At 52.7% G+C, this 26,119-nt stretch overlaps 1 protein-coding gene across 1 annotated transcript; it reads left to right on the top strand.

Moving 5' to 3' along the window:
- Nucleotides 1–1,282: 1,282 nt before the first annotated feature.
- LOC104009135 (aryl hydrocarbon receptor) lies at nt 1,283–26,119 on the top strand. Its single transcript, XM_087731196.1, has 11 exons — nt 1,283–1,358; nt 1,501–1,688; nt 14,092–14,198; nt 18,751–18,840; nt 19,810–19,933; nt 20,215–20,345; nt 21,204–21,406; nt 21,532–21,641; nt 21,980–22,121; nt 22,814–24,434; nt 25,964–26,119. The coding sequence occupies exons 1-11, from the start codon at nt 1,318–1,320 to the stop codon at nt 26,117–26,119; spliced, it is 2,913 nt and encodes a 970-aa protein (XP_087587322.1). The 5' UTR covers nt 1,283–1,317.

The following is a 26,119-nucleotide window of genomic DNA, read 5'->3' as shown; positions in this document are numbered from 1 at the left end:
GTTTTGACCTGAAACAGTGTCTCTCCATTTCCCTCTTGACTGAGCAAGTATTTGATGAAAAAGCCTCCTTTCGGCTTAGCCCCGTGTCTGATTTCTCTAGGCTTTGGCTGAAGGAGGAGGACAGTCCTGGCTCACCCCCTCCTCCTGCACCTTGGGGAGACACAGGGCTGGGATCACAGACTGGGAAGGGCTGTGCTTTGCCTTGTGCAGGGTAGTTACAGGTTACAGGCAATGAAAATACAGGTTGCTGCCCTGTGTGTCTGCTCTGACCTTGCTCTGTGCCTGGCCATGTTGCTGTATGTGACTCAGTGGAGCATTTTGGAAGGACAGAGCTGGGGGGACCGTGGCTGGGCATGCACACACCCCCTGCCTCTGGGTGAGTGTGCAGCCATGTATGCCCAGCCTAGGGTGTGTGTGTGACACACATGTTCTCGCTGTCCCCAGCCACTGTGGGCATGCACAGCAGCAGAGGTGTGACAGTGTCCCCCCGTTGCGCCCCCGACTGCCCTGTGCAGCGGTGGGGCTCACAGGCACGGTTACGCTCTTGACACTGACACTCACGCACAGCTTCCCGGGTGTCACTGCCATGCATGCTTGTGCACAGACACACGGACACACACCCTGATGCAGACAAAAACCCTTGCAGTGGCATGCAGACAGTCACGCTGACAGTCATCCTGGCATGCCAACATGACTGCAGTGACACAAGTGCTCACACCCCTCACCCACGTGGGTGGTGGGGCTCACTGCCCCATTTCCTCCCCACATCCCCCCTCACTCCCCAATCCTCCTTCAGCCCCCCACATCCCTGCTTATCCCTCCCACCTGTCATTGCCCCCACGACCCCACGTCCCACCCATCATTGTCCCCACATCTCCCCCATCTCCCCTTCACTCCCATCCAGCTGTCATTGCCCGCAACATCCTCCCTCACCTCCCGATCCCCCTTCATCCCCCCACATCCCCCGCTCACCCCCATCCACCCGTCATTGCCCCCACATCCCCCTTTAACCCCATGCACCAGCCATCACCTCCACATCCCCCCTCCGCCCCATCCACCCATCAGCCCCATCCACCAGCCGTCACCCCCACTTCCCCCCCACCTCCCAATCCTCCTTCAGACCCCAAATCCCCCCACGCCCCTCAGCCCCGACTCCCCCCCAGCCCCCCCTCTCCCGGGGCCAGGGCGGAGGCGGGGCCGCCCCCCTCCCGCTGCCGGCGGGGAGGCTGCGGCTCGGTGCGGTGGCGGCAGCTGCCCGCTCGGGGCTCTGGGGCGGCGGCTGCCGGGGGAGGCTCCGTGCCCTGCCCCGGCCCGGCCATGTACGCGGGTCGCAAGCGGAGGAAGCCGGTGCCCCGGGCGTGAGTGGGGGCGAGGGGAAGGGTCCCGGGGAGGGAGGGAGGGGGGCAGGGGGGACGCGACCCGACCCGACCCGACCCGACCCGACCCGACCCGACCCGACCCGACCCGACCGGCGCCCGGTAACGCGGCTCTGCCCGGCAGGGTGCGGCCGGGGCCGGCCGAAGGCGGCACCTCCAACCCCTCCAAGCGGCACCGGGAGCGGCTGAACCGGGAGCTGGAGCGGCTGGCCGCGCTGCTGCCCTTCCCCGAGGAGGTGGTGGCCGGGCTGGACAAGCTGTCGGTCCTGCGCCTCAGCGCCGGCTACCTCCGCGCCAAGAGCTTCTTCAGCGGTAAGGGGCGCCGCCGCCGGGAGCATCCCCCTTTTCTTCCCCTAGAAGTGCTTTTTTTTCCCGTTCTAACACCGGATCTTCTTGCTTTGCAATCTCAAGCTTCGAGGCTTCAGGATGCATCGCGCCTCGGCAAAAGCAGAGCTCGCACTCGTTTGGAATTGGTGGGATCTGGACAGATGAAGTTGATTTTGTTTGTGGGTTCCGCTGAAGTAGAAAATTGAGGTTTAGGCTGGAGGGTTTCAGCGTGATCCCGGGCTGAGGCTTTGGCAAGCAGAGCTGCGAGGGTACCAGCGTATTGTGCAGCCCAGCTGGAAAGTTTCACAATGCAAGTGACTTTTTTTCCCCTGTTATAATAGACTGATGAAATACTCAGTGTGCTGACAATGAATGATAATTACCTGTGGTGTGGTTACAGTTTATTTGGGAACCTTTTAAAATAGACCGTGTTAAAGGCATGTCTGTATTCTACTGGGCTATAATTGTTGTAATTAATAGGAGCCCACAGGAGGGTATTTAGGCAGCCCTGGATTTTCCTGGTAAAATAGCAGTGGCTTGAGAATGCTGCATATGCCGTCAGAAACACCATAATTTTTCTTTTTAACTCCAAATCATTGAATGTATTGAATGCCCCCCCCCTTTTTTTTTTTTTTCCCTTTTCCATTCTCTTTTAAACCCTGCTTGTGGGATTGGCAAGCGGGTAAAATGAAAAATGAATGGCCTCGGAGAGGAGTTGTTTGCCTTGTAGCATCAGGTCAATTTGTTTGACTGTATCAGCTGTGTTTTCGACAGTGTTTTTGCCCTGGTAAGGAGCTCTGCTGCATCAGCCTTTGCGACGCTGAATGTGTTGCCTGAAACCCATCGTCTGTGATGGTGCTCTGAAGCAGAGGAGGACCAGCGTGCTGCTGGTGTTTCTGAAGCATGCTTGTTCTTGTGTGGGGTGGAAGTCCACAGCGCAGTGCGGGCCTCACTCTTCCCCTGAAACGTTAATAATTTAAAGTTTTCTGCTTAAAGAATTTGTAAAACTGGAAGGGTGGTAGTGATTCCTTAAAATGTCAGTTTTGAAGTGGCTGGTCTTGTTGCAAAGCGTCACATGAGGAGTTGCTTTGGGGCTTGTCATCCTTTCCAGGGTGATTGTGCCGGGATGCCGCCCAAGCTCAGCTGGGGAACAGTGAGCACAGGATGACTGGGGGTGGTGGTCCCCCTGCCCTGCGAGCATCCTGCTAGGGCTGTGCCTCCTGGGGTCCGACATTCCCGCATCCCCCGCGCAGTGGGTTACTTTGGTTTTGCATTGCGAGAAACTGGGAAATCCCATTCTGAGATTCTCCTTCATTTTTTTCTTTTTTTCTGTCATTCCATCTGGTTTGATTTCATGATGCCAACTTCCCAATCACAGAGTGCGTGTGTCTGAAGCCATGGGATGGCACCCACCTCTGTCTGGTTTAAGGCAGGTCACAGTAATTCAGGTGTGGGAGGGAAGGAGGAAAGCCTCATCCTTTTAGATGCAAATAGTGATTGCAGACCTTCCTTGAGTCTCTTCTGCAGCTTTAAAAAAAAAAAAAATCTCTAAAAGGAGCTCTGGGCAAGCCCATCTACAAAATGAAATCATTTTAAGTGACTTTAGTCCCTTTCAGTGTGAATGCTAGGGTGATGTTGCTCTCTGACAAGCTGTGCTGGAGCTGAGATGAAGTTCAACTTTGGACAGCTGCTGTTCAAAATACCCTGCTTATTCCTTTCCCGCCTTTTTCTTTTTTTTTTTTTTTTCTTTTTCCTTTTCCTTTTTTTGGTCATCTGCATGTTTAGGTTTTTTTTTCTGTTGGTCTGTCAGGGAGCAGGGTTAGGAGGGGCAGCCAGGTCTGCCTGCCTGCCTGCTCACTGCTGAGCTGGGTGAGCTCACCTGCTCCAGCTCCCACTCAGCATCCTTGGGTATGTGAAAGGGGATCCCAAGAAGGCTGTTTTAGCTGCTGAATGCTGACAGGTTCTGTGCGAGATTGGATCGGAAAATGCAAGTGGTTTGGGGTCTTCTTGTGTTTATTGAAAGCAGCCAGCCTGTCCTAGAGCCGTCAGGAGGCAGCTCAGAAACAGGCAGTGCAAACCCTCCTATTGACCGGGGAGGAAGGAAGAGCTGGCCTCTCCCTCGCTCAAGTGTGTCCCTGCTTGAGCACTCCATGAAAGAAGACCAAGGAAAAGCAAGGGCAGAAACTAGAGTGTGCTGCAATGCCTTGTGAGGAGAAACACCTACGCAGCATGTCTTCCTGGAGCAGGTCTGAGGTGGTGAGAATGATCACTGGCATCAATTCACCCAGCAGGTTTATGCCAGCTGCTGTTTCTCCAGCCCCCTTCTTAAATAATTTGTTGTATGTCTCCTTCTCCTGGCTATTTGAAAGTTAATTATTTTTTAATTTTTTTCAGCATCTTGATTTTATGCATGGCTTGTGTATGGGGAAATTGGTATTGGCATAAGTGACTAAAGCACAGGTGGGTTCTAGATCTTGGTCACTGGTAAAATCTTTGGGAGCTTCTCTCATTCTGTTTTGGGCTCCCACTCATCTTCTGGCCACATGATAAATTCTTTGAAATGCAGAGCAGGCTTCACAGCTCTCCTTAAACACGTACCTGCGTTTCCATTCAGTGGCCAATCTGCACAGGTCAGGGTGGATTGACTGAGCTGTGCCGTGGGAGCAGACCTGCTGTTTAGCTGTTGGAGATGGTCGAGATACTGCATGCAAGAAGCATCTGAGTGTGCTTTTATCTGAACAGTGGAATTTTGAACACTGGTTTGGGGAGATACTGCCAGGAGGTCTTTGATTTTTAAAAAGACATGTTTTTCCTTCATGCATGCAGATTTTATATTTTATATGGCCTAAACTGAAACTGTCCCTGCTCCCTTTCTGCTCATTTGGAAGCATGACTTTAGGCCTGCGGTTAGGTGATAGAAATCAGAGGACTTAAGGCCATTCAGTGTTTTGTTCTTTAATCTTTGGAGTAGTTTAGAGACCATCAAACATTGTCTTTGTTAAACATCGTTATTTATCTAAACAAACATTTCCCAAGAGTGACCTGCCAAGTACTGGGTTGGGTGTCTCTGCTGTGAAGCCCCTCATGCCGGATTGTCTCCTTCCAAAGGACAAGAGCATCCGTGTGTGTGTTTGTCTACTAATTCTGTTCCTTTTTTGCGGTCTGGCAAATCTTTCCAGTTTAACTAAGCGGGAAGCAGTTTAGTGCCAGGAGTTTGCCACGCGTGTTCAGCATCTCTGGGGAAGGAAGGTACTTGGCCATAATAGCTCTTGGCCATGGTCTTCTGGAAGGAGGCACTGCTTTTTGCCTTGTACAGCAATAATGATATAACACTGTTTAGACGAACACTGGGCTGCAAATTGGGCGGACAGGCGTCCTGATGTCAGAGAGGCGGTTCTCTCTGATTTTGACCATCTGAAGGACCCTCTGGCCCTCAGGACATAAAGTAGCAAAGTGCCTTGGGATTGCAGAGTGCCCACCCCAGGACAGCAGATTTTCCTGTGGCATAGTGCAGGGCCAATGAGGATGGTGGGGAGCCAGCTGTGCCACCAGCAAGCACACACCAGTGTGCCACGTTTGATCCGTGGTACAGTGGAATAGGCTTCTCCTGTGATGGAGCAGCACTGCTGTCCTCTGTGAGATGCCCAGGTGCCTTTCTTTTACCCTGTTGCCTGGCTTTGCAGCTCAAAGTGTATACAAACGCTTTCGGTTTGTGGGAATGCTGCTTACCATGACAGAGGTGAACTTAAGTGCGGGACCAGGGCCATGGGACAACTTAAGACGTTGAGAGAGATATCCTGCCAGGCAGGTGGACTCCAGTGAGGAGCCCAGCCCTGCCCATCCCGCATCCCATCCTGCTGGGTAAAGCAGCGCTGACCCAAACCCAGCACCGTTAGCCTGGACCAGGATGATCGAAAGGAGATGAAGTTGGCTTCCAAATCGAGGGTCCTACCCAAATGTCAGTGCAAGTTGGTGTAAGGGCTTCTACCTTCTCCTTTCCTATCCAGGTCTCTTTATTCCCCCTTGGTGAGACAAATATTTTTAATTCTTGTTCACTGTCTTAACCTTCCTCCCTGCTCTGCAGGAGGCTCTTTCAGTGCATGTGGCTTGGTAGAGGTGGGAGCATGCTGCAGGGCTGCCACTGCCAGAGCTGAGGAACCAGGCGCAGTGGTCTGCATCTCCCCTGAGCCCGGGAGTCCCCTTCTCTCTCTCCTCTGATGCTGAGGACCGTCCTTAGAGCAGTGCAGTGAAGCCAAGCCACCGAGCAGCCTTGTTCCTGCCATGCTCCTCTCCCTCTCTCGTACCTGCGGCCGGCGCCACCACGCCAGGGTCTGCACGGCATATCATACCAGATGAGCGCCGGCAGCTTAGCCCGGCGGTGCCTGGCAGGCTGCTCCCCTCTAATCCCTCGCTATTCCTCCCCTTGATGCTAGGGCCTGGCAAATGCTGCTGGCTTATTGGAGGGGTCCCCCTGTTTCTTCTGCCTTCCTCACCCTCTGGAAGGGGGGGGAGGAGAAGGGAAGATGCTCCAGGGGAAGGTTTGTTGCTGGGTCTTGCCCTGCATGGTTATTTGTTAGCAAAAAGGAAGATGCCTCAAAGGCGCCTTGTCATGTGGCTGTTGGATAACATCTGTGTTGCTTGGTCCACTTAAACACCCAGTGGGAAGTCAATTGGCAGACCTCAGAATGGGCAAGGGCTCAGTTTGGAGAAGTCTCTCTCACAGTTTGCTCCTGCAGCATGTTGGGAAGATTGTCCAAGCTGTGCTTCTCATCCTACAGTGACCCAGGCCCTTTTAGGGTGTGAGAGCTAGCCCGCCCTGAGCATTCGCTTGCCCTTGGGACCAGCTTGGTGTCCCCAGGGGGTCCCATGCCTGTCACAGATCTGTGCCGGTGTGGCTCTGGTCCCAGGTGCCTGCACACCAGGGCTTTGCCAGGACTCAGTGGTAGCCTGAACTGATCTCAGTTGGGCTTTCATGGGTTGTTTTGGAGGGCTATGATGCAGCATGGCTTTTCCAGCTGTTCCTCAAACTGAAGCTGGGGAGGAGGCAGCACAGGGCAGCATGCTACTGGGAGCACAGATTTTGCTCACTCGGCTTAAATCAAAACACTTTTGAGATTTCTGTGGTTGCTATGGCACCAACATCCAGCAATTGACCTGCAGCCTTCATTTCACGTGGGGCTCTGAATCAAGTCCAGGATTTATAAACCATAGGATGAAGGGTAAGAAAAGCTCAGTCCATGGTGCTAAGAGGTGTGCGCTTGAACCTCACTGCTGAGCCTTGCTGTAAGCCAGTAATGGGCTAACTCTGCTTCGAAATGGGGGTCCTCAGGGATGCAATGCAGATGCACCTCTGCCTGTGTGCAGCATCCTACCTGGAGAGCTGGGCTTGCCAGCGGCCAAGGCACGGCCTCTGGGCAGCTCAGGTTCATTGCCGGCTGGGAGGAGGAAAATACCCTGGCATGTATTGTGGCATTAGAAATTTTTGGCTCAAGATGGATTATCAGCTGCACAGTCTGCCATCGTGGATCAGAGGGTACATGTAGGCTTCATTTTGGGCTGTGTGTGGTTTTGAGCTATGCATAGTATGCTTTATACAGAAGGTTAGTGTTGTATATCCAAAACCCAAGCAGTTTGCCTCACCCATTATAAAAAAATAATGCTTCTGCGGGTGTTGAGGGTTTGGGGATTTTCCCAGAGTCCTCTTAAAATCTCAGGTGGCACCTGCAGGATCGATGTGCAGCCTCAGGGCTGAGCCTAACCCATTAAACTACGTACGAATCCAGACAGTTATTGCTAGAGCTGTGATGGCCCAAAAATAAAGCCTAGTCCTGTGATCACCCTGCTCTCTTAATTGCCTAGGTAATGAGCTGGCCTTGGAGGAGCAATTTAAGCTGGGAAAGTCTTATGACTTCCCTTAGGTAGGCAATCTTCCTGCTGCATGCTTTTCTTGCCAAATATTTCTCCTTGGCTCTCATGAGAGTAGCTGGTAGGAAGCTGTCACAGGTCCCTGGGGTTTACACTGGGCTCTCGGTGGCTGCCTGCTCTGCTGTCTACAAGCAACTGGGGTCTCTCAAGGGTTCTTCAAATGCAAGCATGGGAGCAGAGCTGGCAAGAAACTCCAGGTTAAGGTTTTGGGCTGGGAGGGCACACACATGAAGCTCCTGGGGGACGAGTGGGAGCGGGAGCATTCAAACCACTATCGATGCTGCAAGGAGGGAAAGCCTGGCAGGTCCTTGTCCTCTTTGCCTTGGTTTAAACCTCTGCATGTGCTTCTCCCTTTGAGATCCAAGTGCCTTCAGAGACGCAAAAGAAGGCTACGCGTAGTCAAAGCCTTCTTGCTTTTAAAAGTGCAATTAGATCTTTTAACAGGATATCCATTATTCACCACGCGTGCTCATGGAAGGTGGTGTATCCATACTGTTCAGGCAAGGGATAAATAATTCATCTATTTAATGAAATTTGTGTCAACGGGGAGCTGTGGCAGGTATTATGAAATACTAAGTGAAACTGTAGTATCCATTATGAATAAGCAAAGGGAAACTCAAGAAGTATTTGCTGGTTGCTAGAAAATGGGCTCCGTACAGCTCAGTGGTGAGAAATGAACCAATGGTTCATCAGGTCAGAGAGGAGATGGCTTTGCTGCCCCGTTTCAGCAAATCTCTGCCTGCTTCTCTCAACATTTCCGTGATGCTCTTTCCTTCTAATGCATTTCACACACCCCACATCGGAGGAGCTGCTGGCTGCATCCGCTAAGTCTTGCTTGTATGCGGAAGTGGAATAATTTTGCATTGGCTAGGAAGAGCTCAGTTCATGCTCAGCAAGAACAAGAAAAAATCCCAGAATAGGATATACTTTACTAAGTGCATGTTCCTGTTCTTTGCTTCTCAAAATAGTTGGACACATGTAAGCTTGCTGTAAAACATGTGGATTAAATGACAGAGCAATGATCAGATTTGTCATGCTGACAGCGTAGGTGCCATCGGAGAAGCCAGAGAGGAGGTCACAGTGCTTCACCTGCCTTCACAACAGCAATTTAGCTTTCCACCCGTTTGAGCGTGGCGACCAAGAAGGCATTTGGGCCCAATTTTGCTTCCTTAGCATCATGCCGTTGTTCTCTGCATTGCACGCTCCTGCTGAGCTGTGGCTGACTCATCTGCGGGGTTCCCACCAGTGGAAACGAAAGCTCTTGTGCTGGTTTTACTGGAGCATTGCAGAATTCGTGTGTCATGCTGGAGGGAGAGAGTTGGGCTCTTCCTCGGCTTTTTTGGGTGGATACACTTGCTCTCATGGGTGGATGGGGCATGTCGTGGAGGATGTCCCCAGCAGTGCCCCGGGGAGGGGGGCAGGCAATGCAAGCCCATGTGAGCAGAGGGACCATGCAACCCAAGGAAGGAGGGAGATAGGTGACATCTGATATGGGTGACCTTAGGCTGCTGCAGTAGGAAGGGGAACTTGCCTGCTCCCATGCTGCCAGAGGGCTGTGGCAGGCATTGCTTGCCTCCTACCTGGGACCCGTGTGAGGTCATCAGCAAAACTTCTCTTATGCTAGGGGGAAGACCCCCCCTTTTTTTGTTTTTTAAGGAAAATATCATTCTTACTGGGTGGAAAACACTTTTCTGTGTAAGCGACTTCTAGATTAAAAGTGAAACAACCTCAGTTTATTCAAAAGAAACCTGAAGAGATTTTTCCCCTACGTTTCCAATATTCTGCTGTTTATTCCTGCAATACATTCCTGCAATAAAGTGCAGGAAAACAATTTTGAGGGGCTATTTAATTTGAGGGTGTGTGTACTGAGCAGCAGAGCTGCAAGTTCCTCTGCCCGAGTGTCTCAGGGCTGGAGACATGGGTGGGAAAAGATGATCTACAGATATCTTACGGTAAGTTTTTTACTCTCATGTGAGTGGAAGACCTGCTTTTCAGGGAATTAGCACAAATGACAGAAAGAGAGAGGTGGATAGAAGGCAATTTCATTAATAAATAAATCAACCAATCTCTCCTTCCCCGGGAGAGTGTCTGATACACACTGGGGCATTGAGCCCTACAGCAGAATGCTTGCAAGGGAGCACCATTACCAAAACCCCTCTTCTCTCTCCCTGCCCAAGACCTGTGCAGACGAATAATTGCCATGTGGGTGTCCCTGCCATCACTTGCAGCTGCGTTTGGTGTTTTCTCGCCTTGTTTAAATGGTGCCAGCAGTGGTGGGGAGACACGACCCCTCGCTGCTCTTGAAGAGCCATGAAGTCATTGGGTTTCCTTCTGCTACTTCTCCTGCATCAACACCTGGAGTAGATTTAGGACCGAGTCATCTCGTTTTCCTCCTTTGCAGTCAGCGGCCAATGCGAAACCCTGTTCCCACTTGGAGGTTTTGCTGTGTGGAGGGAAGGGGGCTGGGAGATATCCTCTCAAAAATGTTAATACCCACTTCTTGGTGCAGAGATTTCTCAGGTCTGCAAAGCCCTGGCAGGTTCAGGAGTTCACTGGCAAACCTGGTAGGCGGCGAGGTGTCCCTTCAGCATCACGTGAAACAGCTTCCCAGGCTGGGCACCAGGGGAAGCGTCGTCCTGAAGATGGAGGGAGGAAACTCACGCCCTTTGGCCCCCCAGACCTCCTGCTCCTGGGGAGGGTGACAGCACAGGGCCAGGCAGCAGAGACCTGGCGAGCAACATGGGCACCTGTGTGTGAGAAAGCATCCTCCTCCTGGGGGGAGGCAGGTGCAGGCAGGGAGCTCAATCCTCAGAGATGGAGCCAGGTGGGGAGAGATTTTCTTCCTCTCTGCTAAAAGCTCTTTTGTGGCAAAATAGCCTGTGGGTCCTGGCAGAAGATTATTTTTTCTTTCTTTGAAAAAATAGCAGGAAAAATGTGCAAGCTTTGCTGCTTTCAGGTGACCAACTTCTCTCTCCTCACCTTTCTCCTTCCACAGCTGGCAGTGGCAAAGGTGATGCTGGTGGCTGGAGTGAGGGAGCCCAGGAAAAGCCACTTCTCTCCTTTTTTTTTTTTTTTTCCATTTTTTTCTTTTTCATTTTTTCTTTTTCTTTTTTTTCTTTTTTTTTTTTTTTCTTTTTTTATCCTGCAAATGCCTGTCCCCAGTTACACAGTGAGGGTGAAGACTGCAGCTTGTCTCCCTGCCCAACGTGAAGGCAAGTGCTGTATTGGGAAGGCCACCTTTCCCCCGGTGCTGAGCTCGCCCCATTCCTGCCTTGCCCTTCCCCAGGGTAGCCAGGCAGGAGGGGAGGATGCTGTGGTGGCTCTCCGGCTTGTCTCCGCTCCATCAGGCTGATGCGCTACGACAGCTCTGCTGAATTGCTGACCCAAGGGGCTGCGCAGGGCTATTTATGGAGAGACAAAGCTGGGGAACACCAGGCAGGAGGCCAGCCTGAGAAGTCCGCAGCCAAGAGCAGGTCATCTTTGGGGTTCCTTGGGTGGCTTGGATGGAAAACTTGCTGTTGGGTGAAAGTCATGGGGAAAATCCCCATGGGGATTCTGGTTTATACGACAGCAGCCCTTTGGCCCCAGTGGTTCAATCCTGTTTGCAGGAGCAGGCTGGGTTTACTGTCAGGCATCTGCGCAGAGGACAGTGGGCCATCCTCTGATTTTAACTTGTGTTTCCTCTGGCCCCACAGCTTAGGAGCAGCCCAGATGCTGATAGCAAAGTCTATTTTTAGGCAGCGGTTGTGATCAAGTTTTCCTTTTGCAGGGAAATATCAAACCATTAAACCAGACCTCTGAGTAGAGGGCAGCACCCTTTAGCTGCTCTTCTATCACCCAGGTTTATTTTTATCTTGCATCTCCAGCGCAGCAGTCTGGGAGCTAGCAGAAGAGGACTGAAGACCTTTAATAATTCATAGCTCCTACATTTTGATCCCAGGGATCAGGAAAGCGAGTTGCTGGAAGGACGCTGCCAGAAACCTGCTCCACGCACACCACAGGACCCTGCCTGGGCAATGTGGCCGCCATGCTTGCACACTGCTCTGCCCAATGGCCTGACTGTGCCCGGGACTTTGTGCAGGCTTGTTGGGCTCCAACCCAAGCAGGGGACCCCGGGCCGTCCCTGGGCAGCAGCGCTTGCAGTGGGACAGCAGTCAGGGTGGGGGAGCAGTTGGGATGCAGCAACAGTGTGTGCATGTCTGCCCCAGCACGCTCAGGACCGACGCACTGTTGTACAAACGTGTGCCATAAACTTAATCCTGGGCTGTCAGCTCCTCGGTATTTAGATAGCTCCTGAAATAATCTATGCGGGCTGAGCCTGAGGGGAATTTCCCAGACCTCCCAGAAGCAGGAGTTTTGCTGTCATATCAGATTTTTTCTTTTGATTAGAAGCAATATTAGAACCAGGACGTGCTTTGCCTTTGGTTATGGATCAATGTCGATCTTTGAGATGGTCCTGTGTCTGGTGGAAGTGCATTTTGTCCCAAAAGCCTCACATACATACCAGTGAGGCTCTGCAGACCACAGCATCCTTTTTCCCTCCCACCTACCTATGAACCAATGCTTGGCAAACACCCATGGAGGATGCGGAGGACTTTGGGATGGAAGGTGAGTCCTGGCAGTAGAAGAGAGCAGGTCTGCAGGGGATGGCATTCCTTTGCTACATGCTTGCCTATCCCAGCAGAGAGATGCTGACAGATGGGGGGACTCCACTTTGGAGACTGAACCAGCCCCTCCGCTTGTGGCTGCCTTGTGAATATGGGCGCTGCTGGGTTCAGCTTCGGACCTCGTGGTCCTGGAAGGCTGAGAGATGTATCTGGAGTATCCACCTTTCACACCGGCTGGGAAGCTGCTCACCTACGAGCTTCTGCACGCAAGCACTGAGGTCCTTCAGGATCTGCTCCATGCGGATGGAGGAGCTGAGTTTCAGCAGCTGCTTTGGCAAAGCACAAGGTGAGCTGAGCATTACAGAGCCTAGTTTTGTTTACACGCTGGTGCCTCGTGCCTTCTGACTTGCTACTCTGTCTTGGCTTGTGGCTTTGCTCCTGTTGACAGCTTTATGGGGTGTTAAATTACTTCCAGGGTCCACTTGATGCTCCTGCTGCATCTGAGCGTGGCAGCTCCTTGACACATGTAGCACAGGAGCCGGGAAAAGCAAATTCAAAAGAGCTTTTGCTGTCTCTGAGCAGGAGCAAGGGCAGGCTGCAGTGGTAGCTGCTGCTGGTGCCTCACACCTTTCCTCCCAAGTTCTGGTGGGAGCAGCTGGTTTATCAGCAGCCAAATGCTGCCTTCTGTCCTCACGGTGCTTGCAAGAAGCTTCCCGGCTTTGCTGCATTCTCCGCGGTCTCCTGGACAGGCCTGCCATACATAGGCTTGTTGTCATCTTTAAATATTATACACCCTAAAATATCCCTGGGATTTGTTCTCTTGGGGAGCACAGTACAAAATTTACAGGCACATCTTTTAGTTAAACTGACAGATTTCCTCATCCATATTTATTGTGCATCAATTGCTATTAGGTTGCCCGCAATCTCGGATGTCTACATTCGTATCCATGTGTGCGTTTTTCCATGTTGTTTTTCTCCCACTGTGAGCTGTGGCTTGCCTTAATTTGATTGCATAAACCCGCTATGTTGCTGAGGTGTAATGAGACATCGTCGACCGGACTATCCAGATTGTACCCTTCAAAATGGCACATTCCTTATCCTGGAAGAGAGTGGGGTTTGCCGCAATGCCTTTCACATGGCTTTCACTGCTGTTGCTCGGCTGTCCTTCGCAGAGTCAGGGCATGCATAAGCTGATCTGTTCTGGTTCAGCACTGCAAAGAAATGCTGGGTGCAGTGACTCCCCAGCAAAAGCAGAGCTGCTGCCATGCCCCAAGAGCCAGTGGGGTGTGCGTGGTGTGGCACCAAGGGCTGGCTCTTGCTGTTTGCAAGGAGTGGTGTGAGGCGTTGACCCTGTGTCCACAGCAGGACTGGGGACCTCCGTGGTTGCTACTGCTAAATGATAAGAGAGATTTCCAGCTGGTGAGCTCACTAAACATGTCCTTTTGTGCTACTGGTTGCAGGTAATTGATTATAAATGCAGGACCTTGTAGTTATTCTGCTGATGCCTGTCTGATCCCTGGCCTTAACTGCTCTTTACTTGTAGGTTTTTAAAAGTCTAGGGGTGGGACGGGGGGCGGGGGGGGGGAAGGAAGTTAAGGATATTGGTTGTTAAAGGTCTGAGAGGGGAAAAAAAAAGGGGGGGGGAAGTTGTTGAGGTTATTGAGTGGGTGAAAAATGTCCTGTTAAAATCAACTCTTTTGAGGGGTGAAGCAAAGGGCTGGCAGTGGCAGTACATCACAGCTTCCTCTGGCAGTGCATTGCCCAGCTTTGCAGCCAGGTCCACATTTTGGACGTTAATGGTGGTGACTTGTGTGTGTTACTGCAGCACTGAAGTCTCTTCCCTTTGCTTGGTGCAGTTGCTCTAAAGAATCACAGTGCCAAAGAAGTGGAGAGGGACGGAGACTATAGCAACGGACAAGCTCCAGGCTCAGCAGCAGTACCAGAGGGCGAGCTGCTCCTACAGGTTAGTGCTCCTTTCTGGCCACCTCTCCCTGGTAGACGCCTTCAAGGGATTTTCCTCTTGTCCCCTTTCCAGCTCCTTTGAATTTTGCCGAAAGAGCAGGCTGTTCTGTTATTGATTGCAGGATGTTTTGATGAAGCAGTGATTTCACATGGTGTAGCACGTGGTGTGCTTCTGACTGGGCAGAGGTTTAAGACCTCTTCAGGTCCCTGAGGCAGAAACTGTGTTGCTTCTCCTCTCCTTTTCCCATCCTTCCTGGAGAAAATTGTCACCTGTAAATCGTTTGGGTGTCAGAACCCCCTCCACCTCGGTGGAAGCAGTGCTAAACTTCTGACCACAGAGATTCAGCTCTTCTGCTTCTCTGCCCTCATATGTAAATGGGCCATAGGTGTGACATGGGAGCCAAGCAGAGCAAGACATTTTGAGTGTGGTTTTCAACATGGGCACACTGGTCCCGACTCAGGGATGTTGTCCAAACACTGGTGAAAACAGGGAGGAAAATGTCATGGAAATCTTCCCTGGTTTTCAAGTAGTGATGCATGACATCGAGTACATAGATAGGTGCTGATGGGCCATATCCTCAGCCCATATACACAGAGTACATGGATGTATCCTGGGAGCTCTGCAGGAGGCATATAGTTGGCTCCTTTGGTGACGCTGGAGGCAATGCTGGAGCATGGCTGGGCTGAGCCTGCTGCTTCCATGGTTTATTGAGAGATGCCCGGAGATGACCTCCTGTCTCCAAACCGTGCATGGTGAATAGGAAGAGGTGAGGCTCCAGCAGCGTGAGGTCCTGCGAGGACATGGGTCTCCCCTTCCTTCACCGCCTCGCACCCAAGCATGGGCTGCAGCGCTGTCCCCTGCCTGGCTGTCATCTAGAGCAGGGGGAGCGTGCTGGTCAGCCCCAGCTCATTTCCAAAAGCTTGCTCAGCTCTTAGCAATAAGTATAATTACTGTCCTGCTTGAGAGCTGGGGAGCCAGGATCTCAATGTCTAGTGAGAGAAATTCTAAAGCCAAGGTGATTAATAACCAAAAAACTGAGGGTTTTCTGCTGTGGATATAACAAAAGTGTGCTCAGCAGGGCTTGCTGGGGATTGATGTCCTGCTTATCAACTTGATGCCGCCCTTGGAGAGGTACCAAGCTGGGTGTTAAAAGCTCTGGGTTTATGTTTGGCTCTTCCAGGGGCCCATCTGTGTGATGCTGGACACAGCAGGGGCTCAGAACCTGCCTCCGTGCCACAAGGAAACGCTCCTAACATGTTTAAAAAACTACTTCTACCTGGTCTGTCACCTTTGACGTACAGACTTCCTTTGTCTGGCTGCAGGGTATTAAATCAGCCTGCTGGTCAGTGCAGTTAGGGAAGGACAGAGTGCTGCAAGATGTTGCTTGCTGCTGGCATGGCAAAGCAATGCCTCTGAAGCTGCTCAAAGGGTTAAAGTGCATTTGGCAACACTAATTAACCTCTGCAGCAGATTCCCACACACTGAGATCAACCCCAGTAAATAGAGAGAGCTGTTTGTGTCGGAATAAAGGGAAGGAGACGGGGGAGAAACGCAGACCTGGACAATGAAACAGGAGTTGGCAGCAACAATAGCTGGACTTGGCTGAGACTCTATGCTAGACCCTAATTAATTCTGATGTCTATACATTACGAAGTGGGGGAAGCAGGCCAGGGCTGGCTACTGTAGCTTCCTTGCCTGCAGCCAGATTAGTGGTACAGGATGGCTTTGGCACTGGACAGCCATAGGGCTTCTGGGGTCCACACTGCAGGAGGACTTCTGCCTTCTAGAGGGCTCCTGCTTCGAGCTGGCAGGAGTGTCCCCATGGGGACCTGTTGCCCTTAGGGAGGGGTGGCTGGGTGGTGCTGTGATAGCTGTGAAAGCTGTTTGGCTTCTGGGGAGCTAAACCGGTGATTTTCTTGGGTTTTCATGGCCTTTGCTCTTAGGCAGCACCGTGGGCTTGAGGTGTTTGCTGGAAGTCTACCGGGATCATTTCAGAGCTGGGGAAACTGAGTCACAGAGCAGTCACAGACTCCACTCAGGGTCAAGGGGAGACTGCTGTGGGCCTGCTCCCAGCCCTGGCAAAGTGATGACATGATCTTCAAAGCACTGGGCTCTGCACCACCAGGGCTTGCCCCCCATGGTTGGCAAAGGCTGATGCAGTGCCTGCAGTGCTTAGGAGCGCTTTGAGGTGCTCCTCTGGATCCTGATGGTGCCTGTGCTAGCAATGCTCTTTTGCAGATCAGCTCCTGCCTGGTGCCAGTGAGCAGGGATGAAAAGCCAGGGCTCCTGGGAACAGCAGCTGCACTCCCACACTGGTAGGGAAGCTCCTATGCACCTTTTAATCTTCACGGATCTCCAGGTGCAAAGGACACTGTCAGCCAGCACCCTAGTCCCTTCTCCCGTGCCCTGTCCTGCCAGCCCTGGGGCTGCTGGCTTGGAGAAAACACTCAAATTACTTCCCAAATTTGTTAAGCTGATGAGCTCCTCTTGAGGAAGACGGAGGCTCCAGTCAGCTCAGCCCATTCCTGCCTGGGAATGCAGTGTTCCCTTGGATGTTGACTTTGCAGTCCTGGAGCTTGAGGAGAGGATGAAAGGGCTGGTGAACTGTAAAATGTGTAAGAAGTTGTGTAGCATTAAAAATTCATTGGAAACTGGGTTGATGGCTGCATTTGCTATTTTCTGTGGGGAGGGCTTTGTGCTTTGAGCCTGCACGGGCAAAGGAGCTTGAGTATTTATTTTGTGAAAACAGAGCATGGCATTCAGCCTGTTTGGGTGGAGGGCGTGCACGAAGAAGCACGTGCTCCAGGATGGGGTGTTTGCAATGTGTAAATCTGTACACCATGCAGAGAGAGAGTTCCAGAGGAAGAGGAGCGTCGCTGAGAGCATCTTGTGGCTAATGTGTACATCCCAGGCGTGGGTGGCTGCAGGCATCCCTTTCCCCCACGAACACTGATGCTTGGTCCCTTCGCTGCCCTGTGGTGCTTTGGAAGGACGGTGCTGTGCAGGTTGGATGAGCACCTTGCAGCACGTTGTCACTGGGTGTGAGTTTGGGGTAAATCATTTATTTGCCGAAAGGAAAAGGTACCCTGAGGTCAGCCAGCTATTCTGTGGTTTTCCCCCAAGTCCAGGGACCAGACTCAGCCTGTCCTCCCTCAAGCTTTGGAAGAAAATGGCTTTTCAGAAATCAGATGTTTTTGCTATGGTTTCAAAAGCCAGTCTTATGCTTTAGCTTTCACATTTTCTGTTTTCACTAGTTAAGGCTCTTTGCAGTGTTGGGTTGGCCACTTCGACCACAGGGTGAGTGATGTGGGAGGAGGCAGTGGGCAGTGGAGACAACACCTTTCCAGGCCTTGTTCCTTGCCCATGGACAGCCCAGGCAGGCACAACACAGTCCTTCTCTGGGCCTCTCCTCTGGCACCTGGGCAGGACAGGAGGGTTGCAAACAAGGTCAGGAGCTGGGCAGGTTTCTCCCAAACCAGGAGTATCCCCATCCACATGGGCCAAGCAGCAGCAGGGAATGCCCAGCCAACGCTGCCAGCACACAGTGATCTGTGGTGGGTTTGCGCTCCATTGAACATCCCCCGGCTTTTCCAGCCTCATACTGTCCTAAGCCACGTGCGGCTGCCAAGACCCTCCCAGGCTATGGGGAAGATGGGAACTACCTGAGCGGAGCCACCCAGGTAGATGCAGGTCAACATTAAATGCAGCTGACATGAAATGCTGTTTTGATTCAAGGTTGTCAGAAAGGCTTGTTTCTGCCAGAATACCAGAATGGACCAGTTCCTGATGGTGTCTGGTTTCGTTCTGCAAGCTGTTCTGAGATATTTATTTGCTCTTCGCATAGGATGAGTATAAATGTCCAAGTCTGAGTCTGAGCAAACGCTCCTAGGATGGAAGCAAAGTTTTCTATCAGTTTGGATTAGGGTACGCTCGGGCAGCTGTATGGAAGAGCTACGTGACCTCAGAGAAACCTAGCAAAAGGTACCATCTGTTTTCTTGGTGAGCACAACTCTGCCGGTGTTGATCCCCATTTTTCTCTGTCCAGCCTTCAATGGAATTTGCCCAAGCAAGGCAGAGCGGATGATAATCTGAGAATGAGCTGCAGGCAGAGGTCACTGCTAGGTAGAGCAGACTCGTCAGGTCTGCGAAAACCTGTGTTTAGGCTGCATGTGCTCTGGCACCTTGGCAAGGTACATGCATAGAGGCAATTGCAAGAATGGAGGTCTCTGGTGCTGTTCCCATCCTGCAGGAAGGGTATGAAACCAAGAAGCTGCTTGAACAGTGCATTGGTGGATTGGGTGAGAGCCAGGGCAGTACCCAGTGTTGCGACAGCAAGATGCCATTGGGAAGAGCTTTCTTTCCTTCCAGGTTTTCCCATGCTTTGTTTCCTCTCCTACACCTTTCTCTTGGTGGGGCAGTGGCTCAGCTGCCTGCCAGCTGGGATCAGCCAGGACTTGAGTGACCAGTGTCCAAGCAGAATGAAACTCACCATCCAGCTAGAAAAGAGTGATGCAAGTGTGGCATGTACCTGCCAGTCTCCTCTCTCCCCTAGGCGCTCAATGGCTTCGTGCTGGTGGTGACATCGGAAGGACTGATATTTTACTCCTCACATACAATTCAAGACTATCTGGGATTTCATCAGGTTGGTGGGACGCCTCTGACTTGCTGTGGTGGGTTTGCAGAGTGGATTTTTCCTTGGTGGTGGAGAATAGCCGAAGTTCCCTGTGAATAGGAAGCTCTGCAGGGATCACAGGCTCTTGGGGGACTGTGTGGGGCTTTTCCTTGGTCTTGTGAATTTGGACCCCATGTTGCCACACACGGTTGTGGGGAGGTGTCAAAGCAGTTTCGCTGGCCCACAGACGCTTTCTGCCAGCCACATTGACAAGCTATGAGGTTTGTGGCCCTGTTGTGTAATGCCGTGGTGAGATGTCTGGGGTTCTCTGTCCAGTGTGCCTTTGGGCACCCACTCCTCTGGGTGACCCGTGGCAAATCCTGTAAGGCTCCAATGCTTGTGGTTATCTGAGCACCCAGGTAACCTGGAAGGCACTAGGTCAGATTTATGGGGAAGAGGGATTTACCTACAGTCCTTTAGTTACTGTGGTTTGGTGTTGCTCCCGCGCAGCTGTCTTTCCCCAGCATCTGGGGTAGATTAGGACTGTCCACCTGGGCAGAGGGAGCAAGTCCTGGAGCAGGTGTCTCGTTCTCTCAGTAACAGTGTAGGGCTGAGGTGGCTTTGCTGCTGTTTTGTTCCCAAACCCATGTTTTCATCTGATTCTCTAAGTCAGCACTAGAATTTTGGAGGACACCGTGTTATGGGGATGAGCTTGTCAGAGGGGAGCTGTATTGCTGATGCTAGTGGCTCTTTAGGATGCGGGGGAGGTCTGGTCCAACATGGGCAAGGGGTCCTTAGAGCCAGATGTGCTGTCTGTTACCACCAACATCAGCTCTGGTGGAAGGTGTCAACCCTCATTCAGCCAGGGACCTAGTTGAGCACCAGGGAAATTGGGTGAGATGTGGCCCACTGGGGCTATGACAGGCTGTTTCCAGGTGGGATGTGAAAACTGGTGCCTGGGGGCAGGCCACAGAGCTCATGCATTGCTTTTTCCTCTAGACAGATGTCATGCACCAGAGCGTCTTTGAGCTGATCCACACCGAAGACCAGCAGGAATTCCGGCGCAACCTCCACTGGGCACTCAGCGCACCCCATGCTCCCGAGGGTGAGCCTTCTACAGAAGGTAAACGCAGGCTGAGAGCCAGGTATCCTGGTTGGCACAAGATGTGTAGCCCCCATGTACGCCGGGGAGCCCAGCTCCCTGCCCTCACTTGCATGGGACTGGCATCCTTGTGGCTCAAGACGTGGCTTCATCCAAACATTGTGGCTTTCCCTGAGTTTCTGTTGCTATGCTCTGCAAACTGCCACAGTCCTTGATGCTGGAGACCTCCAGCGCTTTCTCGGGACCTCCAGCCCTTGCTGGGCACCCTTGCTTGCTCCTTTCCCAGTCCCTTTCTCCTACAGGGGGGAAGAGTCTCGGTTCTGCTGCCGTCACCTACAAGCCAGATCAGCTGCCCCCAGAAAACTCCTCCTTTCTGGAAAGGAGCTTCGTGTGCCGCTTTCGCTGCCTCCTGGATAATTCCTCCGGCTTCCTGGTGAGTACAGGCTCACCCCAAGGGGTCCGTGCCACTGCTGGAGCATAAAAGTTGGCCTTTAAAGACCCAGTGCTCCTTTATGCCATGTGCAGCACCCGCCTGTCTCAACAAGGAGATATTTCTGCTTTTTCTGATTTTTTTTTTAAATATTTCAAAATTTTTTTTGAAAATATATTTTTTGAGGTATTTCCGGTATTTCTGATTTTTCATAGGTTTGGTCTGTACCTACAACCTCTCTGTGTGGGTTTTGTTCCTCTCTTCTCAGAGGTGCTGAATCTTGAACGAAAGTGCTTTTCCTCCACACATTTTGCCAGGTTTTTGTGTTAAAGGCATCTCTTAAGATCAAGTAGGTGGTGTTCATCCCTCCTCCTCTCTGCTGCAAGTTAATGGGGTTCTTACCTTCATAACCACAGGTGTAACAATGCTGTTTCTCTCATCCTGCTTCAGTTTGGAAACTCAATATGAAGAAAAAGTCCTGGTTGTCTGTTGTTTAGAAGCAACACTATGATCCCTGATGGGGCTGTGATATAGCTCAGTTAAAATGCAAAGCGGCCCATGCATTGCGTGATGCCCTGATGCAACTGCAACATGTGCTCGGTCCTGCAGCTGCTGTGCATCCAAGCCCAGGGCTGGCAATGAGTAGCTGCAGGGGGAGAAGGCAGTGGGCTGCTGCTGCTGCGGGGAGCTCATCCTCCATCTTATTTTAGTAGGGAGCACTGGAATCACAAGGGACAAGTCACAAGGGATTATTTGCATTAACTCTGCAGCGAGATGGCTTCTTTTCTGTGCAGCTCTCCTCCCTCTCTTCTCTCTGCACCGAGTTTTCTGTGTGACACTGAGCTTTTCTTCTCTTCCCAGGCTTTAAACCTTCAAGGCAGGCTGAAATTCCTTCACGGGCAGAACAAAAGGTCTGAAGACGGGTCTGCACTGCCACCCCAGCTCGCTCTTTTCGCTATTTCCACCCCCTTGCAGCCCCCGTCGATCCTGCAGATCCGAACCAAGAACATGATCTTCAGGACAAAGCACAAGCTGGACTTCACCCCCTTGGCGTGCGATGCCAAGTAAGCAGCAGAGCTGATTTGAGGGGCGATGCTGCGGGCTTCCAGCGTGCCAGTCCCTACCCTGCCTGGGTGATGTCCCACCCCAGCTCTGCCTCTGAGCTGGGTGCATTCTCGGTCTCCCACAGGGGGAAGATCGTTTTGGGCTACACCGAGGCGGAGCTGCGGATGCGCGGCACCGGTTACCAGTTCGTCCACGCTGCCGACATGCTGTACTGTGCCGAGAACCATGTCAGGAGTAAGAGTCCCTTCCCTGGTCCCTCGTGCCAGCCTCTGAGGCCAATGAGTGGACTGGGCTATGGGAAGCTCCATTGGCTGCTGTGTCAAGCCTGGCAGCTCTTTCCCCATAGGATGCTTTGCTTTATGCCTTGCTGTGATGCTCATGTCGCTGCAGGGGGCTTGGGGTGGTGTGTAGTGAAGGGTATTTACCTGGGATGGTGTCCTCTGTCTGTGCCAGTCATGCTACTGCTGTGACCCCACCTGCTTATCCCGGCTGGAAATGACAGCATCGCTGGAGGCAGCCCTGCCTCCGGTGACGTGCTGACAGCCCTTGGCACGCATGCTTCCTCCTGGCAGTGATGAAGACGGGTGAGAGCGGCCTGACGGTCTTCCGCCTGCTGACGAAGGAGAACCGCTGGAAGTGGGTGCAGGCCAATGCGCGGCTCGTCTACAAGAACAGGAAGCCAGAGTACATCATTGTCACGCAGAGACCCCTCGTGTAAGTGTCATCTGGGTCTGCCCAGGCTGGGATGGGGACAGGCTGGCTTTTTTCCATCGGTGTGGGCTCTGGGATGCCCCAAGCAGGGCAGGATGTTCAATTCATCATTACTTCTTGTGCGTTTTAAAGGAGCAGCCACAGGATACTGTGCTTTGATGCTGTTCAGCCACATCCCTCTCTGCAAGGCCACCCCACAAGTACGGGAGAGCGCTGAGCAGTGAGTGCCCTGCACCTCACATCCTTGCCCTGGTGTCTTGGGCACCGGTCCAGACTTAGCCTGAGGAGACTGGTGGCTGCTCTCCAGCAGCTGTAGGGACAGGTGCGTGCAGGAACAGCAAGGACCTCAAATGTGGCTGCCATGTGGCAGCAGCCTAACACCCCTGTCCTAAGGGGTGGCTGCAGCATAGATGAGCAGGGCAAAGGTGTGACTTCTGTCTGGCAGAGCTCTGTTATCCTCTTGGTTACGCTACAGATGTGTGTTTTTATGATGTCTGTATATATAAAAATATGTATGTGTATGTGTACGTAAATGCATACATAAATGTATATGTGTGTGGTTCTGCTCGGTACATGGATGCTGGTCATAGCAAAGGGGCTTTGGCTTGGAGGAATCACAATTATCCATTGCAGAAGCAGTTCACAGCATGCGTTTGTGCATATACAAGCCCCAGTTTCCTCTTCCTACCCTGCAGAGATGAAGAAGGAGGAGAGCACCTTCGGAAACGGTCCATGCATCTTCCCTTTACCTTTGCTACAGGAGAGGCGGTCTTATACCAAAGTGCTTACCCTCTCCCGGGCTTCCCTGACCCTTTCCAGAGCAAAGGGAAAACCAGCAAGTCCAAGAAGACCTCCCACAGCCACGGAGGGTGCTCCCAGAAGGATAGAGTTGACCCCAGTTCCCTGCTGGGCGCCGTGATGCAACAGGACAAGGCGGTGTACATCTCCCATCCAGCTCCCGCACCTAACCACTCCTTCAGCAGCAGCTTCATGGACCACCTCGAGGACACATCCTTGCTGGATGCAGGAGGAGATGCCTGGAGTATGGATGCTACTCCAGGTTCTTCAAGCGGGCACAGACTCAAAGAGGAGCTGGTGGATTTGCAGCAGGAGGACCCTCTCTTGGCCACCCTGGACTCGCTCTCAATTAAGGGTGATGAGAGCTGTTCCAACAATGAGCTGTTCAGTGCACTGGAGGGCCTGGGGTTGAATGCTGAAGACCTGGAGCTCCTGCTCCTGGATGAGAAAATGGTGATGGTCAATATGGACCCTGACTGCACCCCATCTCTGAACGACTGTCTCGCCAGCAACAAGATTCTCTCCTACATCCACACCACTCTGGTGAACAAGCACGGGGGAGGACAACAGGTCTGTCCCCTGCCAGGCACATCCCCGAGCCCACGTGGAGGCACTGCTACATACCAGGCCCACGTGGAGGACGAGGACTTGCAGTACCTGCCCCAGCACGTGGTACAGCCCGGCATTGCCCCAGGCCAGCCCTCTGCTCCACTGTGGGAACAGCCCCTCCACGCTGTGCCAGGGCAGCCACCCCTGCTGCTGCCAGAGCCAGCTGAGGAGGAGGAAGAGCCATCTGATGGCTCACAGTGGAGGCCAGCTGGGGAGGAAGGTCTGCTCCGCTTCCTCCAGCTGGCACGGGGCACCCTCCCGTGGGACAAGGCACCTGGCTCACCCCCAGGAGCCCCCTGCCTGCAGAAGCCACCCAGGGCTCGGCAGCTGGAGGGTGACTTCCTGGCCATGCATCCCACCCAAGAGGATGCTCGCCGGTCCTTCTCCCTGCCCAGCCAGTCCCAGGGCCACGTGCGACCACACAGCCAGCTGAAACACCGTCACTTGCCAATGAATGTGTTGCGTGGCCACAGTCCTTACTCCACTACGCACCTCCTTCCCACCAGCAGCCCCAGCCCATGGCAGGACTATGTTTGCCCGCTCCTGGTGTCCCCAGCTCAGCCTGGTTTTTATAGCATCAGCCAAGACTTGATCTCCCAGCGTCAGGGATGCTTAAGTCCAGGGCCTGGCGCGCCAGTGGTGCGCTTTAACCTGAACAGATTATGCAGCATGGAAGCTATGGGCAGCAGGGGGTCCCAGGAAGAGATGGGTCCATACTCTGGGTTTTTCCCCCCCTCCTCATACCACCTTAATCCTGAGAAGCAGCCGAGCCCTGTTCCCTCCATGCCCCAGCACCCTTTTCCGAGCTCGTCTGCAGAGCGCTTCAGGAGCATTGGCAGCCTGTTGGAGACTCCTGTGAACTCCTATGGGACATACGCCTTCACGCTGAGCCAGGAGAGCAGGCACACGGTAAGGGCTTCTCTCTGCTTTCGTGCTCAGTTTTTTCTGTGCTGGAATTTCCTGGGGGTCTCAGCACAGGGAGGTATGCACTGCCTGGTCAGTAGACAGGAATCACCTTCCTCTAGCTGGTGCATGGCCAGAAAGGAAGACTTCAGGGACTTTTCTTTGCACGAAGAGTTGAAGAGCAAAAGAGCAGAGTAGGCGTTCTTCCCTTTAAAAGGTGTCTGTCTCTGGGTCTGATTTCCATATGGTTTGTTTAATTGCCATTTCTGTACAGGGAGTAATTCCAGCTATGCACTGGTAAGCTTTGAAGGGTGGTACAAAGCATGTGTGAGATAAAGATCTGCTGTATCAGTGTCTTTCCCTTGTGGAAGTGTCCACTGGCCTGTACACAACCCCTATCGAGAGCCCATCTGGCTGCTGCTAGCCCTCCAGCATCACAAGGCAAGGTCTGCAGCACTGGATCTGAGCATCACGGTGCCCTTCAGGGCTGTCCTTAAAGCGACTCTCCTGGGATTGGCACCAACAGCCCAAACCAGGGCTGCTTGGGGAGGGCACAGGGAGTGAAAACTGCCTGGCCCTTTTCCCTCTCCCTGATGCAGATGCCATGCATGTCTGTAAGGGACATGAGCTTTCTGGGCTGGGGCTGATAGCATGGAGAGCTGGTCTAGGTCCTGGAGGAGCCCCTCTCTGCAGTGATGCTTCCCCAGCCTGTAGCACAACCAGGCAGGGTGAGATGTCAGGGGTGGGTCTGTCCTGCCTCCCTGCTTACCCAGCTCTGCCCTGGTGAGTACTGTCCCCAGGGCAGCTTGTTCCTTGCTGCCAAACATCTGCTACTGGAAGGGTGCCCTGCTGTCTCACAGGGATCTCTGTATTAACCTCTGGGGCCATCAGATGCTGTCAAAGCATCTTCTGCTTCTTCCTGAAGACCATACCTTGCACCTCAGGTCCTCCCATTCTCCATCTCCTCCAAATCGATACACCAGGCAGCTTCTGGCTCTGTTGAAGACCTTGACTCTGGTCCTGCCTAGGGATTTGGGAGCTTGTAGGACCAGTGAAGAACAGCCCCAACACATCTCTAGAGCTCGGTGGCCACCTCATGTGGCTGGCATGTTTTTGGCTTGCCAGGAGGAGTGCAGTAAGGGTGCAAGACCCAGGTGCTTGCTTCAGAGGCAGTCCAGGTGCCTGTGATTCACAGAAAGGTTTCATGAGTGAGCTGCAGGGCTGTGATACTTGCTCAGGCTCTGCAAAGGTCAATTAGCAGGTCAGCAGGTGAAAATTAGTGCCAGGTGCACTTGCCCTCTATGTGCTTTCAGCCTCTTGTCAACGAAGTGGTGGGTTGGCATTTACAAGAGGGGACATGGGGAAGGTGTGGGGATGTGTATGGGGTTGCTGCTAAACCCCTGTATCACTGAGGGTGGTAGGGCAGGAGCAGACCTGCTCCCCCTCTTGCCAGCCTCCTCTGGGCACCAGCCCTATCAGTACTAACAAAATGCTGGAAAATGCCTCAACACTCTGTTTTCTCTCTCTTCTCCTAGCCCGAAAGCAGCTGTGTTTTGCCCAGCACTCCCATGGGACTCCCCAGAGACTGCCCGATGCTGGGGGAGAGCTCGGCTGCCCCCTGCCAGCCGCACCCCCAGGCAGAAGTGCTGCCAGATCACCCTGACGCCTCCAGCAGCGACTTCTGTCTCTAG

This window comes from Nipponia nippon, unplaced genomic scaffold, assembly GCF_047370975.1.
Source record: "Nipponia nippon isolate SJK-2023a ecotype South Korea unplaced genomic scaffold, ASM4737097v1 scaffold_5, whole genome shotgun sequence".
Lineage (NCBI taxonomy): Eukaryota > Metazoa > Chordata > Aves > Pelecaniformes > Threskiornithidae > Nipponia > Nipponia nippon.
Note: the sequence above shows the minus strand (reverse complement) of the source record. Positions and strands in the feature narration are given on the sequence as shown.

Coding starts and splice junctions, on each gene's coding strand:
- LOC104009135 (XM_087731196.1), top strand. CDS start 1,318: ATGTACGCGGGTCGCAAGCGGAGGAAGCCGGTGCCCCGGGC. Junction 19,934..20,214: donor GGGTGAGCCTTCTACAGAAG/GTAAACGCAGGC, acceptor TTTCTCCTACAG/GGGGGAAGAGTCTCGGTTCT. Junction 22,122..22,813: donor GTCACGCAGAGACCCCTCGT/GTAAGTGTCATC, acceptor CCTACCCTGCAG/AGATGAAGAAGGAGGAGAGC.